The following is a 16,615-nucleotide window of genomic DNA, read 5'->3' as shown; positions in this document are numbered from 1 at the left end:
GTGTGGCCTCACCAGGGCTGACCAGAAGGGGAGGATCACCTCTTTCGAACTGCTGTCCATCTCCTCCTGATGCAGGCTAGGATCTCATTGGCCTTCTTGGCCACAAGGGCACATTGCTGGCTCATGGCTAACTTTTCCACCACGACTCCCAGGTCCCCCTCTGCAGAGCTGCACTCCAGCAGGTCAGCCCCCAACCTGTACTGGTGCCCGGGGTTGTTCCTCCCCAGGTGCACGACCCTGCACTTGCCCTGGTTGAACCTCATGAGGTTCCTCTCTGCCCAACTCTCCAGCCTGTCCAGGTCCTTGTGAGTGGCCGCACAGGCCTCTGATGTGTCAGGCACCTTGACAAGTTTTGTATTATCCACAAACTTTCTTAGGGTGCACTCTGTCCCTTCATCTAGATCACTGATGAATAAGTTGAATGGCACTGGACCCAGTACTGACCCCTGGGAGACACCACGAGCCACAGACCTCCAACTAGACTCAACACCGTTGAGCACAACACAGAGCTCTGCCATCCAGCCAGTTCTTGATCCACCCCACTGTGCACTCATGGATCCCACAGTTCCGGAGCTTGCCCAGGAGGATGTTATGGGAGACAGTGTCAAAAGCCCTGCTGAAGTCAAGGTAGACAACATCCACCATCCCTCATCCATCCATCCATCCATCCATCCATCCATCCATCCATCCATTTAGTCATCTCATCGTAGAAGGCTACCAGGTGGGTTAAACACAACTTCCCCTTGATGAATCCATGGTGACTGCTTCTGATCACCTTCTTTTCCTCCATGTGCTTAGAGATGGCCTCAAGGATGAGCTGCTCCATCACCTTTCCAGGGGTGGAGGTGAGGATGACTGGCCTGTAGTTGCCTGGGTCTTCCTTCTTGCCCTCCTTGAAGACTGGAGTAATGTTGGCTTTCTTCCAGTCCTCAGGCACCTCTCCTGTCCTCCAAGACATTTTGAAGATGATAGAGAGTGGCTTAGCAATAATGCCTGCCAGTTCCCTCAGCACTCTCAGGTGCATCCCATTGGGACCCATAGATTTCTGGGTGTCTACCTTGCCTAAATAACCTCTAACTCAATCCCCTCTAACCCAGTCCCCCATAAGAAGCAGGGCCTGAGAACATGAGGTAACTTGTAGCTGCCTGCAGAAGGCCTCATCCACTTCCTCTTCCTGATCCGGTGGCCTGTAGTAAACACCCACCACACTGTCACCCCTGTTGGCCTGTCCTTTGATCCTCACCCATAGGCTCTCGACTTGCACTTCGTCCCCCCCTAAGCAGAGCTGCATAGATTCCAGTTGCTCACTGACATAAAGAGCGACTCCACCACTTCGCCTTCCTGGCCTGTCCTCACTAAAATCACAAAGCCGTCCATGGCCACATTCTGGTCATGGGAGATGTCCCACCATGTCTCAGTCATTGCAACGAGATCATAACCCTGCAACCACACACACACCTCCAGTTCCCCTTGGTTATTCCCCATGCTGCTTGCATTTACATAGAGGCGTTTGAGTTGGGCTCCCAATGTGTCTGCCTTTCTGCATGGGGCAACTTTAACTCGTCCATGTGGGCCTACGGTAGCTCTCCTGTTAAGCTCTGTTCCCTCTCTAGGCTCTGGGCATCCTTTGCTGGCTCTGGTGTTCAGCTGGCGTGAGTGGGATGGCATGTCATCCCGTACCTTATCCCCAGCATCCCTGATGATATCCCCCTCCCCCATCGATACAAACTGGAGTCAAAGGCAGCCTACTGCTATGCCACAATTGATATCCCTAAAGCATTTTTCTCCATTCCTTTGCCAGCAGCATGCAGGCCACAGTTTGCTTTAATCTGGAGGGGAGTCCAGTCCACCTGGAATCAACTGCCTCAGGGGTGGAAACACAGCCCTACCATTTGCCATGGACTGATTCAGACCGCCCTGGAACTGGGGGAAACTCCTGAACACCAGCAGTACATTGATGGCATCATTATGTGGGGTTAGAAAGCAGAGGCTGTTCTTGAGAAAGCGAAGAACATGTACCAAATCCTTCTGAAATACGATTTTGCACTGAAAAAGAAATAAGAGACCGGCACACTGGATCCTGATGCAGGCTGGCCATGGTCAAGGGGGTCACTGTAAAGGCACGGGCTGGGCAACGTTCAGCACGGTGGTGAGCAATTGCGTTGTGCATCCTTGCTTTGTACATATTATTATTATTATCATCATTATTCTCTCTTCTTTTTCTGTCCTATCAAACTGTCCTTATCTCAACACGTGAGCTTTTGGGGGGTGAGGGTGAGCTGTGTGGTGCTGAGGTGTCTGCCAGGTTAAAGCACAACATGCTTGACAACCAGACTCTAACAGCACAAATCACACTTCTAAAATGCGTCTCTCCCGTGTTCAGCGAGGAGCAGTCGGTGATGACTTCAGTCTGCTTCAAACACCACACCCCAGGAAAGACCCTGCTGCCTTCAGGAGCTGTCAGCCCTGAGGCCTTGGGGACACCTCGAGGGAGCCCAACGAGTGATGTTATGGTGAGGTGCTGTGCTGCTGAGCTGGGCCGGGCTCCTGGGCCCAATGGGAGCTCCTGGCAAGCGGGCAGCGCTGCAGAGAGACAGCTCTGCCCACGAGCAGTTCCTCTGCACAGCGCAGCAGGGCTGGGGGCTCTGACCGTAGGTGGCACAGGGAGAGGAGAGAAGGAGAGAGGGCTTGGAGGCAGTGAGGAGCGCAACAACAGAGGGCAGCTTGTGGCAGGACAGATCTACAGGCTGTTGGCACCATGAGTCTCTGGCATGAGGGCAATGCACATGCAGTTCCCAACGAGGTCTCCTACAGCTGGCATATCTGATGCCTGATATCATCTTCTGGATAGTTCTCTCTGTTACTCCAGCACAGAGTGGAAGATGCTTCAGAGAATGGAATTTATGATCTGATTTGTTCAAAAGGAACACCAAGGCAGGGGCTACTTGAAGGGTATGGCTGCATTCTGTAGCTTTCAGATTCCTGCAGTGGAGGGGAGGCAGGGATGGGGTCTGTGAGTATGGACAGAGAGGATAAATGGGGACACAGAACCAGCTCCCAGCAGGGACATGGGCACGCAGCAGGGACATGGGCAGGTGGTGAGAGGGAGCTACTGCCAGAAATGCTGTGCAAGGGAGGGCTCAGGCACCTCCCTGCCATCCCCTGCAGGGCAGGCATCTTCCCTGGGACACCCCTTGATCTCCTCTCCCACCAGCAGATCCTCTGCCCTCAAGCCCCCGGTGTCCCCAGCAGGAGCTGCCTCCTCTGCAGGCAGAGCTGCAGCAGAGGAGGGTCTGCTGAGTGTCTGTCCCACCTTGGCCTTGCCTTCTGTGGCAGCAGCACGCTGGCATTCCTCCCGGCTTCTCCACCTGGCCGTGCTGCTGCTGTTCTTGTTTCCAGGCTGGCAGGGGATGGGGCTTTCAGATGCACATGGAGCGAGCCCTCGGTGTGCTTGGCTGGTAGGGGGGTACAGGGACAGGGTGAGGGGTCTGGAGATGTGCCCTTTGAACCTGGATTCCTTTACTCCCACCATTGTCATGGTTTTGTAGGCACTGGAACAGGCACCACAGGGAAGTGGTCACAGCACTGAGGCTGCCAGAATTCAACAAACATTTGGACAACCCCCTCAGGCATATGGACCAGTTTTTGGGTGTTCATGTACCGATTCAGGGCTGGGATTTGACTGTCCTTGTGGGTCCCTTCCATGTCAGGATATTCTATGATTCTATGATTCTATGAATATCTGATTGTAATTGTCCTGCACCACAAAGTGTTGCCAGCACAGGTCAAATGAGACCAGCTTTGCCTGTTCTCTCTGAGGGATGCTGCATTGAAGGCTCCATCCCCTTGTGTCTGAGGATCCACAAGGTTTCACTTGAAATGCCCAGGATTTATGCCTTAGAAAAAGTCCTCAGGATGGGGTGGGCAGCTAGACAGAAAACAAAAGAATAAATCCTCACAGCCCTGCCGTGCAGTTGGGTGAATTATGAGTAACAATATGGAAAATTCTTTATTATCAGGTGATTGAATCTGAGATTACCCTATGTTCCTCTTTACCTCTGGCTGTGGGGCAAGACTGATTCCTGCATTGCCCACAGCAGAATCCCTGCTCCCAGGGACACCCTCAGGCAGCATCAAGCAGAGCACATGAAAGCAACCTGCTAAATATCTGCCTGAAAGGGGAAAATTGTTTTCAGGGCAGTTATATGAGAAATGGAAAAGTTTTTCTCAGGTATGTCTTCTTGTTTATTAAAGCTTTTTTTTTTTTTTTTTTTTTTTTTTTCCCCAGGTATGTTGACTTTATTAATGTATTTTCCTCGTTGGGAAGGACCCCATGCCCAACATCAGCTCAGTGAGCAACTTCCTCCTCCTGCCATTCGCAGACACGCACGAGCTGCAGCTCCTGGACTTTGGGCTCTTCCTGGCCATCTATCTGTTTGCCCTCCTGGGCAACGGCCTCATCCTCACAGCCGTAGCCTGTGACCACCACCTCCACACCCCCATGTACTTCTTCCTCCTCAACCTCGCCCTCCTAGACCTGGGCACTATTACCACCACTGTCCCCAAAGCCATGGCCAATTCCCTCTGGGACAACAGGGCCATCTCCTACGAAGGATGTGCTGCCCAGGTCTTCTTTTTATTCTTCTTGCTTGGAGCAGAGTATTCCCTCCTCACTGTCATGGCCTACGACCGCTACGTTGCCATCTGCAAACCCCTGCACTACGGGAGCCTCCTGGGCAGCAGAGCTTGTGCCCAGATGGCAGCAGCTGCCTGGGGCAGTGGCTTTCTCGATGCTGTCCTGCACATGGCCAATACATTTTCCCTGCCCCTCTGCCAAGGCAATGCAGTGGACCAGTTCTTCTGTGAAATCCCCCAGATCCTCAAGCTCACTTGTTCACATGCCTACCTCAGGGAAGTTGGACTACTCGTCTTTAGTCTTTCTTTAACATTTGGTTGTTTTGTTTTCATTGTGGTGTCTTATGTGCAAATCTTCAAGGCCGTGCTGAGGATGCCCTCTGAGCAGGGCCGGCACAAAGCCTTTTCCGTGTGCCTCCCTCACCTGGCCGTGGTCTCTCTCTTTGTGAGCACTGGCTTCTTTGCCTACCTGAAGCCACCCTCTATCTCCTCCCCATCCATGGACCTGCTGGTGTCATTTCTGTACTCAGTGGTGCCTCCAGCAGTGAACCCCCTCATCTATAGCATGAGGAACCAGGAACTGAAGAATGCAGTAAGGAAACTATTTGCATACATGCTTCTTCAGCATTGGTAATATGCCCAACATGTTAACAGTAGTAACAGGGTTTCTCACAAAATGTTAGGAAAATATTTTGAAATTGTCTTTATTATTACTTTTTCCAACATGTGATAGTATTATTTTTATTTAAAGAAGTTTCTTCTTATCCTTCTACCTGTTGATTTTTGTTTTGACCCAGTCGTCTGTGGTACTTTAAGAACCAATCTTCCTGTGCAGAGAAAGTCAATAAAGAAGCCATGAGAGATTCACTGGTCTCAGGGCCTGTCTTTTCCCATCTCCTCTGCAGCAGGGGGAGCAACTCCAGCATGGACGAGGGGCTCAGGGCCAAGAGCCCAGCTGCCACATTAGAAGAAAGTGGCCTTTGGGGCTGCCTCTCACTACTCAGTGGGGCAGTCTGCAGCTTCACTGACCTCCATTTCCTGTGGTATGGCTAGCCCCAGTCTGGGGGCTTCTGGGGAGGCCCAGAGCCTCCCTTGTCCCAGCAGCTGCGGTGCCTTGCGAGGGGCTGGGACTGTGGTGGCCGTGCCCAGAGCCCTGCAGCAGCCTGCGGTGGGCACTGCCCTGGGGCCAGCCCAGTCTGGGCTGCTGGGCTGGGCTGGGCTGGGCTGGGGAGAGGGCAGGGAGGTGGGGAGAGGTGGGCAGGGGTTGGGCTGGGCTGGGCAGTGCCTGGCAGAGGGCAACAGCAGCGTCAGGGAGCGGTGGGAGCATGCAGGGGAGGGCTCCCAGCAGGGCTTGGTGCTGCAGAGCCAGGGCTGGGGAAGGGAGCCCAGAGCTGCAGGGGCAGGGGAGAGGAGGCGGCTCTGGGCCCTTGCTGGCCTGGGCAGAGCAGGAAGGGGGCCCAGGGCATTCGTCCCCTCACCGCAGCCTGCCAGGACCTGCAAGGCGGTCATGGAGTGTCCAGGGCCAGGCTCCGCCCCGTGGCCACGCGCCCTGCCTGCCCTCCTCCTGCCACGCTCTGTGGCAGCAGCAGAGGGGACCCCCAGCCAGCCCCTGCATGGGGCTCTGCCACCCACCTCACCCCAGCCCTCTCTAGCACCCTCCTTGCTGCTCTCTGATGCACGCCAGGACCTCCCAGTGCGTGCTGATCAGCACATCTGCTGAGGCCCAGTGAGGCTGCTGCAGGGGCAGGGAGCTCAGCAGCGCCTTTGCAGCCCCCTGCCCTGGGCCTGCCTCTCCCCTTGCCCTCAGCCCCAGCCTTGTCTCTGCTGGCAGGAGTGCTCTTGGCATGTGCTTCCTGGCCTCCCCTCGCCTCCGGACTGCTGCTGCCCACTCAGGCTGCTGGCACAAATGTGTGCTCACAAGCAGCACCACCCCTTGGGCTGCTTCTCCTGGCCTCCCCCACCCCACTGCCTTGACTCCTTGTCTCTGCTGGGCCCCACCTTCCACACCCAAATGTGTCCCTTGACTGTCAGCTCCTTCTCCCCTGCCCCACAGGATGACAAAGATGGGGTGGGACGTATTACTGTTATGTGTGGAAGTGTTTTTGTAATCCACATTGGTGATGGCACAAAAAGACAGTTCCTTCACCAGTGATCTACATCCTTCTTCAGGTGAATTTTCAGGATCTATATTCATCACAGGAGAAGAAATACTGATGGTCACCTGTACTTGCATTGTCATCGCTTTGTCCATCATGGTGTACTCCCTCATCTTCCAGGTACTTCCACCCATCTCGAATAAACAATCCCTGTTGAATGTCCCCTTTCCAGCTACCTGTCTGGACCTATGCACTTCCCATGGTTCTCCTGCGTTGCCCTCCCCTTACTCTGATCATTCAGACCGCTCTCACTGACCCAGTTGCTGCTTTGAGCTTCATTGAGTTCAAGCTTGCCCATCATTTAGCAGTCTGCCTAATTGTTTCTGTAGCAAGCTCCTCATCATTTCTCCTTGAATTAGGATCATACGGAATAATACTTATCTTAATAGTTATAATTTCCTATCAATCAGTATAAAATACTAAATTTACAGTCATCCTTTTGGGAAGGTAAACCTCACTGGAGACATTCAAGATGAGGACCTTGTTTGCTGTTTGGAAAATTGCTGCATGTTTTCCTGTTGTTTGTTTTAAAATAAGGAAAAACCCTTCTGTGCCTGTGTGCAGCCAGGTGTCTAAGGAAAACAGGTGGGAGCTGGTGCAAAGGGGCTGTAACATCCAGCTGCAGACTTCAGTGCAGAAGTCTGGTGTAAGGAAAAGTGATGGAAGCACCAGGTGGCCAATAAGAGAAATGTCAGGGTTGGGGTGGTGAGGAGCAAGGTTGTCTATGCACTGTCAGACCTCAAGAGTCTGCTTTTCCTCCCTATGGACATCTCCATAGGAGAAGCCCTGGATTAATATCAGTTGAAGAAAGATGCTCAAAACTGAAATGCAACAAAATCCACGCTTTAAAATGAGAAAAGATTTTTATTAGGTGCTTTTTGAAATCTTCCTCCTTAACTACACCATGAAAGCTCTCCAATTAGCTGTCCAAGTCTTGAAGACTTGAATAAAACTATGGAAGACATGTTTCCTTAAGTGTTTCTGCATTTTAATGAATTCCATGGTGAATTTTCGTGCTCAGTCTGTAAACCTCTGGTACTGAGAGGAGAATGATGCAATTGCTTGAGAAAGTAAAGTCAGAAGGAAAAGTTGAAGTGACTTGGAGTATTAATGGGCCCCACTGAGGGCTGTAGCCAAGAGATTCTCCTCAGGGACTTGTTAGGGCAGATAATTGGAGGCCATGATTACAGACAGGCACTGTGCTGAGAAAACTCTGGCTTTGTTGTGGTGAAGTAAAAGGGCCAGGTCCTGACTCCAGCCACTGGGAGGGAAGATCCTGCACCCCCATGTCTGGCTCAGGGCTTTTCCTGGGGGTCTGTGGGATGTGGTGGGCAGTGTGATGCCATGAGAACAATGGCATGACACCTCCCTGCCTCTGCACAGGGTCTCAAGAAAGTAATGAGGCCCCCTTGCAATGACTATATCTCATCTCCTCAGAAACTCTATGCAAGGGGACAGAAATGTCAGGGCTGTTGGGGCCTTCTCTTCTTGCCGGCACCCACCTCTTTGTCCTCTCCAGACTTCCCTATGCTGCCCCACACTTTGCCTTATTTCCTTGAAGGCTGCAGACACCCATCTCTGTTCACCACCATGTTTTCATGCCGGCATTTCTGTGGTTTCACCAATGTGTCGTCAACTCTCACCAGCTGTTCCCTGAAACACAAAGCCATGTTCTGATCACAGACACTCTTTGGGTGACCTCTAGCATCACAGCAGAACCCTTTGAGGGACATTTCTTCCTCTTCATGGCCAGTGTCAACCTTCCAATGTGCACTTTGCAGCAGTTTTTTTCTCTCCTGCTCTTTCCTACTACCAAAGAAAGCTCCATCAGGGTGGAAACCACTCCTAAAGTAGGCATCCCAACCCACTGGCCTTCTAGTGGCCTGTCAGCCAGCCAGCCAGAAGTCACCTCACCAGCATCTTCCAAACCATGGGCCTGCTGCTGGCCTTGCAGCTTCTTGTGTAGGCACAACCAAGCCTTGCGCCGGCTGCTGTCCAGTCATGTACTCAAGCAGAAGGGACAGGACAACCCATATTCAGGCCTTCTTTCTGTCTGGGTCCTCCTGGGCATGTAGGCAGAGGGGATCCCACAGTCAGCATGCTAACCACGTGCCTTCTGCTGGCCTAGCAGGGCCACTGGCAGATGTCAGCTGAAAAGTACAGATCCTAGGTAGAGGTGTGACCTGTCAGCTACTTCAGACAGAAGTGACCTCACAGTCCCTTTCCGTGACACGTTCCTGCTGCTGCCCTATCAACTGCAGAGAGAGATGTGACCTCACAGTCCCTTCCACAGTCACTTTCCTCCTGCTGGGGAATGAGATCCTGGGGTAGAGCTGAGCTCATCAGAGTATTTCCTCCCATCTCCTCCTTGTGACCTACAAGCTGCTTAGATCCATGGCCCTTCACGTTGACCTTCGAATGCCATGTGACTGCACAGCAATCTCACAGTTCCTGGCCTGCCCAAGGGGAAGAAGAACCTAAAGTTAAGGGTTAGGAAAAGGGTTAAAGGTGAGAAGGTTAATGCACAGGAAGACAGGCTTTGGATAATAGTTGTTCGTGTATGGCATTAGGGACTACGGCGAACCTTTCTGGGTGAGAGATTAAGCAGATGTTTAGCGGGAGGGTTTGGTGTTCTGTTTGTGGTGTCAGGTCTGTGGTTAGGGTAAGGGGAAGCTCGTTGGTTAAGGGTTTTCTTTAGGTCTGCAAGAAGACTAGGGTTAAACAGAGCATTTTAATGTTAGGGTTAACGGCAGAGATCAGGGTGAGCAAGAGAGTAAAGGTAATGGAAAGGGGTTATGGACTAATTTTGGCTTCAAGGGATATTGTGGTCAAAAGTTAGAGCAGTGGATTCCTGTCAGGGTGTGGAGTGGTGTTTAGATTTAGGTATTAGTGTAACAGGTTAAAATAGGGTAAGGGCCTCACATGACTGGGAGGGAAGCGCTGCAGCAAGTGGAGGCCAGCTGTGCCACTGCCGTGCCCACTGCCTGTCCCTGCCTGCAGTCCCAGCACAGCCCCACAGCAGCACTGGCACCAAGCTACAGGAGCAGCCGGGCCTGACCCCACCAGCAGGGCTCAGCAGGAGAGGGCGTCAGTGGCAAGAGAGCAGCTCTGCAGGCACAAAGTGCTGGTGCTCCCTGGCCGTGCTGTTGGGATGGGGCTGTTTTCCTCAGCACCCCTGCACACGGGCACTGCCCCTGCAGATCCAGACCAGGTCTCAGAGGAAGGACGTCAGACAAAGAAGGCAGTGCAGGCTCCTTTCTTTTGTTTATATTCACAGAGAGCCTGGCTCGTTGAGTGCAGAGACTTTGAACTACGCTCAACAAGTAGATACTGAAATGGAAATGGGATGAATAATACAATTTTAAACTGCAAAATGAGCCAAATTAAAAAAAAAAAAAAAAGTTGAAATAAACATACACACACACACAGAATATTGACCGTTCCTGTAATAATTGACATTACCACAGACTCACAGAATCCTCTAGGTTGGAAGACACTTCCAAGATCACCTAGTCCAACCTATGTCCTAACACTAACAAGTCCTACACTAAACTGTATCACTAAGCTCTGTATCTGAACGTCTTTTAAATACCTCCAGGGATGGTGACTCAACCACTTCCCTGGGCAGCCCATTTTAATGCCTAACAACACTTTCAGTAAAGAAGTTCTTCCTAAAATCCAACCTAAAACTCCCCTGGCACAAATTTCGCCCACTGCCCCTCATCCTGTCACCAGGCATGTGGGAGAACAGACCAACCCCCACCTCACTACATCCTCCTTTAAGATATCTGTAGAGTGCAATAAGATCTCCCCTGAGCCTTCTCTTTTCCAGGCTGAACAAAACAGCTCCCCCAGCCACTCCTCGTAAGACTTGTTCTCCAGACCCCTCAACAGCTTCGTTGCCTTTCTCTGGACATGCTCCAGACCTCGATGTCCTTCTTGTAGTGAGGGGCCTAAAACTGAACACAGTACTCGAGGGACAGCCTCACCAGAGCTGAGTACAGGGGGACAATCACCTCCCTAGACCTGCTGGCCACAATGTTTCTGATACAAGCCAGGATGCTGTTGGCCTTCTTGGCCACCTGAGCACACTGCTGGCTCATATTCAGCCGACTATCAACCAATACTCCCAGGTCCTTCTCTGCCAGGCAGCTTTCCAACCACTCACCTCCCAGCCTGTAGCGCTGCTTGGGGTTGTTGCACCCCAGCTGCAGGACCCGGCACTTGGCCTTGTTGAACTTCATACAGTTGACCTCAGCCCATCGGTCCAGCCTATGCAGATCCTCCTGCAGAGCCTTCCTACCCTCGAGCAGATCAACACATGCACCTAACTTGGTGTCGTCTGCAAACTTACTGAGGGTGCACTCAATCCCCTCATCCAGATCATCGATAAAGATATTAAAAAGAACTGGTCCTAATACTGAGCCCTTGGGGACTCCACTAGTGACCGGCCTCCAACTGCTGGTCACTAGTGGAGTCCTCCATTCACAACACTTTGGGCCCAGCTACCCAGCCAGTTTCTAACCCAACGCGTGATGACACTCAAGAGAACCTGTTCAATAAGCTTCCCTGGTACTGCAGTCAAATTAACAGGCCTATCATTTCCCAGGTCCACCCTCAGGCCCTTCTTGTAGATTGGCATCACGTTTGCTAGCTGCCAGTTGACTGGGACCTCCCCTGATAGCCAGGACTGCGGATAAATGACAGAAAATGGCTTCGTCAGCTCTTCTGCCAGTCCTCTCAGTACCCTTCGGTGGTTTCCATCCATCCCCACTGATTTGCGTACATCTAAGTGCTTTAGAAGGTCGCCAAACATTTCCTCTTGGATTATGAGGGCCACATCCTGCTCCCCATTCCCTTCCACCAGCTCAGGGGGCTGGGTAGCCGGAGAACAACTGCTCTTTCTCCTAAAAACTGAGGCAAAGAAGACATTAAGCACCTCAGCCTTCTCCTCATCTCTGGACACTAAGTTTCCCCTCGCATCCAGTCAAGGATGGAGATTCTCCTTAGTCCTCCTTTTTGTGGTTATGTGGTTATCCACGCCGGGTCATCTTTGGGCACGTGGAGACAGACTGCTCCTGAGCCATTAAGGTTTCCTTCTTCAAGAGTGCCCAGCCTTGCTGGACTACTCTGTCCTTCAGAACTGCCTCCCAAGGTGCCAGCCAGTGTCCTGAACAGCTCAAAGTCTGCCCTCCAGAAGTCCAAGACAGCACTTTTACTGATCCCCCTCCTGACTTCTCCAAGAATAGAGAACTCTACCATTTCAGGGTCACTCTGCCCAAGACAGCTCCCGACCACCACATCTCCCACCAGTCCTTCCCTGTTTGTGAACAAAAAGTCTAGCTGGGCACTGTCCCGGTAGGTTCAGTAACCAGCTTTGTCAGGAAGCTATCTTCCACGCTCTCCAGGAACCTCCTAGACTACTTCTTCTGAGCTGCACTGTATTTCCAGCAGATACCTGGGAAGTTGAGGTGCCCCACGAGAACAAGTTCTGGCAATTGTGCAACTTCTGCCAGCTGCTTGTAGAACGCCTCATTTGTCTCTTCATCCTGGTGTGGTGGTCTATCGATAAGATAAGGCATTCCTTCTTGGCCTTCCCAATGACCCTAACCCATAAGGACTCAACATTATCATTCCCAGACTCGAGTTCTACAACATCTAAACACTCTCTAATATAGACAGCCACACCACCACCCGTTCTGTGCTGCCTGTCTCTTCTGAAGAGCCTACAGCCAGTCATTGCAGCACTCCAGTCATGGGAGTGGTCCCACCATGTTTCGGTGATGGCAACCAGGTCATAGCTTGCCTTTTATTTCTTTGCTATTGAACAATGGCTACAGTTATATTATATTGGACATGCATCAATAAAGTCTCTGTTTATGGCCCAGAGGAATTCGGCATGTAAAATTTCACTCAAATGTCACTCTGGCATCTCCAATGTCACCTAGTGTCTGCATCTGAACAGCTCCCTCCTGGCCTCTGTCTCCATTCAATGTGCTGGGAGCTGAGACAAGCAGCTGACATACAGCTGCCTGATTTGTGCCCACCTGAACCAAAGCAAGAGGAATCCCAACTCCTGTGGGCTTCTGTGAGGCATGGGAGAGGCAGCTAAGCCCCCTTCCAACCTCTGGAATGCAAATAAAATATGAGATGCCTGGTTTGACTCAGCTGAAATCCTTCCCTCAGCAGGGGGAGGGAGATCCTTGGGCGGGTGTTCTGCCTGAAACCAGGACCTGGAAAGGTGATCCTTGGACATCATACCTCTTCTGAAATGAGGAAGGACAGTGGTCCCTCTCCAGTGGAGTGAAGAAACATAAATGATTACTTCAGTCTGTTTCAAAGTTGATTCCCCTGGAGGCCCAGGGACTTGTCAAGAGCTCCCTGTGCTGCTGAGCTGGGCCGGGCTCCTGGGCCCACGGGGAGCTCCTGGCAAGCGGGCAGCGCTGCAGAGAGACAGCTCTGCCCAGGAGCAGCTCCTCTGCACAGCGCAGCAGGGCTGGGGGCACTGCCTGCAGGGGACAAGGGCGGCTGAGAGAAGGGAGGGAGATGTTAAAGGCAGTGTGGAGGGGGGCTGCTGAGAGCTCACTGCGGGAGAAATCTTCCCAGCCCTGAACAGGGTAAGTTTCTGGCTGCAGGGCAGCATAGCTGTTGTTCCTGGTGCCATCTCCATATTTGCTGACAAATCCTGCAGCCTATGGGGATTTGTCAGAAGAACCCTCAGAGTTTCTTTGTATAAGAGGGGAGTGAAAACCTCCAGAGCAGGGATTACCCGCCAAAGCTGTCAGAGGGACAGGACATGAGGGTTTCTTCTTGTGGGTCTGGCTGCAGGCTGTGCAGCCGGGGTGCAGGCAGGGGTGCCCAGGGCTGTGGTGCAGAGCAGGGTCCCTGCTGTGCCCCAGGGGCTGTGTGCCGGGGCAGGGCCTCTGCCGCCTGCCAGGCTCAACACTCAGCAAGCCTGGGGAGCTGCCCTGGGTGCTGTGGGGAGAAGCTGTGGGAGGAAGGAGCCCCCTGATCAGGGCAGGGCAGGGTCCTGGTGATGCCCAGAGGCTGGTGCCTGGGGCAGGCTGCTCACAGCTCCACAGCACCCTGAGGACAACATTGAGGGAGAAGACCAACTTGAAGAAGACCCTCTTGAGAGGGAAGACCAACGCCTACAGTACCTGAATGAAAAGCACTCTCTGGAGTACCTGCTTCCATTTTGCTACCATGGAGGACAGGAAGAACAAGGAAAATGGATCAGTCCTGTTGACCTTTACCATGTACCTAAAAGGCAGTACTGACCCTTCCAGAGAATGAGGTTGATTAACCTCGTCTCTGTGGCACTCTTAGGAAACCAAGACAAGAGCTCCAGGCAGGAGCATGTATTCTTCCCTGGAAGAGGCAGTGTGTCTTGTTGAGGATGTTTCAGTGAAACCTGCTTTAGGTTTTGCTCAGAAAACACTATCTAACTTGTCTCTTTAAATTCCTCCATGGACAGCCAAGCATACCCAGAGGCAGCAAATGTCCAACAGCAGCTTCCCCAACGAGTTCCTCCTCCTGCCATTCGCAGATACACGCGAGCTGCAGCTCCTGCACTTTGGGCTCTTCCTGGGCATCTACCTGGCTGCCCTCCTGGGCAACGGCCTCATCCTCACAGCCGTAGCCTGCGACCACCGCCTCCACACCCCCATGTACTTCTTCCTCCTCAACCTCGCCCTCCTCGACCTGGGCACTATTACAACCACTGTCCCCAAAGCCATGACCAACTCCCTTTGGGACACTATGGCCATTTCCTATGCAGGCTGTGCTACCCAGGTCTTTTTCTTTATTCTCTTTCTCACAGCAGAGTTTTGTCTTCTCACCATCATGGCCTATGACCGCTACATTGCCATCTGCAAACCCCTGCACTATCGGACAATAATGGACAGCAGAACTTGTGCCCAGATGGCAGCAGCTGTCTGGGGCAGTACTTTTCTCTATGCTGTGCTGCACACTGCCAATACCTTTTCCCTCCCCCTCTGCCAAGGCAATGCCCTGGACCAGTTCTTCTGTGAAATTCCCCAGATCCTCAAGCTCTCCTGCTCAGATACCTTCCTCAGAGAAGTTGGTCTTGTTGTGGTTAGTGCCTGTTTATTATTTGCATGTTTTGTTTTCCTTGTGCTGTCCTATGTGCAGATCTTCAGGGCAGTGCTGAGGATCCCCTCGGAGCAGGGCCGGCACAAAGCCTTTTCCACGTGCCTCCCTCACCTGGCTGTTGTCTCCCTGTTCATCACCACTGCAATATTTTCCTACCTGAAGCCCCCCTCCATGTCCTCCTCATCCCTGAATCTTTTGCTGGCAGTTCTGTACTCGGTGATGCCTCCAACAGTGAACCCCCTCATCTACAGCATGAGGAACCAGGAGCTGAAGAATGCAGTGTGGAAACTGATGATGGGATGTTTTTCAGAAGCAGTAAACTGCCTGTCTTCTGCATATCACTCATAAAATAACTTAGTAAAGGCGAAGGCGTATTTCGTGTGCATTTTCATTTTCTTTTTGCTTTACTTAAATTGTGATATATTTTGTCTATGAAAAAATCCTGTTTCTTCCCCTTCGATTTCTCTATCTAATGTTTCATGTGACTCTGAGACTTGGTGTAAACAAGGTTCATTTAAAGGACATATAAAAGGATGGCTCCTGCAGTGACGAGTTTGCCTGGGATGCTTTATTGGAGACCTGTTGTGGAGCTGCAGGGGGACTTGTCTGTGTGCAGAGGTGGAGGGAAAAAGATTCCTGGCACAGCAGCACTGCCAGGGAGCCAAACAGCTGGGTCTTTCCTAAGTCACCCTCTTTCACCTCCCACGCTCTCCTTCAGAGCCCTTGTTTTACTGTGAGGACTGATTGCTCTTGTCACTTGCTCACCGTGCTGCTGTGGGGCAGTCCTGTGTCCACAGGCAGGGACAGGCCAGGGGCACTTCTCTAACACAGCTGGCTCCGTACCAGCATCTGCAGCATAAAAGGGGATGTGCTGAGGGCAGTGTCTGAAGGCTCAGCTCTTCTCCCAAAGCTGCTGTCATGGATATTGCAAAGAGATGGACTTGTCATGGCGGTATGGTCCCCCAGGAAAACACCTGAATAAAGGAATGCTAGGCATTATGACTTTCACAGCAACAACTTCTCTGTAGAGTTCTCAACTTGTTCCGAAAATATATATTTAGTTCTTTAATAATTTTTCCACACCAGAGTGGCCATTTTCTTCAGGATGCCCTGGAGTTGCTAAAGGGTGAATGAGGAAGAATGAGTCTGGACATGTGGGAGGCCTTCTGAAGCATGAGCTGGTTGGCAGGCAGAGTACCTGAGGGATTGTGCAGGGCATCCCCTGCACCTGGTGCTAATTGGGGGTGGGGGGATGGAGGGGTGGGGGGGAGAGGGGGGAGAGAGGATGCCTCCAGAGCACAACAGCTCCTTGTGGCCCTGTGGATGCTGGCTGCGAGGTCACCTGACAGGGTGACACATTTGGGGAGGTCAGGGGAAAGCCAGAAGAATAAACATGGGTGACCTGGGGAAGAGAAGAGAGTCTTGGCTAACAGAAGGAAAGATTTTGAAGAGGTGAGAAGGGTTCAGGTAAGGCTGATGCTTCTGCAACACTCACCGGGAAAATATTCATGTTATGTCCTGGCTATATTTCTAACCAGGAACCTGAAAAGTGGATTGAAGGAATCCAGTTCTCTAATCTCCAGCCTCAAATCCTACTTTGCAGTCCAGCCACATCCACATCACCTGTTTCCATTATTTTTAACCTATCGCTCTCGCTAATCCATATACCTTAATCCCTAGCATTAAATTGCCAGCCTTAACAACAACCC

At 51.9% G+C, this 16,615-nt stretch overlaps 1 protein-coding gene and 1 pseudogene across 1 annotated transcript; both read left to right on the top strand.

Moving 5' to 3' along the window:
* The first annotated feature begins 4,333 nt into the window (after nucleotides 1–4,333).
* LOC136788505 (olfactory receptor 14A16-like) lies at nucleotides 4,334–5,269 on the top strand. The gene has a single exon (XM_066987058.1). It carries the CDS (start codon nucleotides 4,334–4,336, stop codon nucleotides 5,267–5,269), a length of 936 nt encoding a protein of 311 aa, XP_066843159.1.
* Nucleotides 5,270–14,240: 8,971 nt separating this feature from the next.
* Nucleotides 14,241–15,341, top strand: LOC136788504 (olfactory receptor 14I1-like; annotated as a pseudogene).
* The last annotated feature ends 1,274 nt before the right edge of the window (nucleotides 15,342–16,615 follow it).

This window comes from Anser cygnoides, chromosome 38 (assembly GCF_040182565.1).
Source record: "Anser cygnoides isolate HZ-2024a breed goose chromosome 38, Taihu_goose_T2T_genome, whole genome shotgun sequence".
NCBI lineage: Eukaryota > Metazoa > Chordata > Aves > Anseriformes > Anatidae > Anser > Anser cygnoides.
This window is presented reverse-complemented; position numbering and strand designations above follow the sequence as displayed.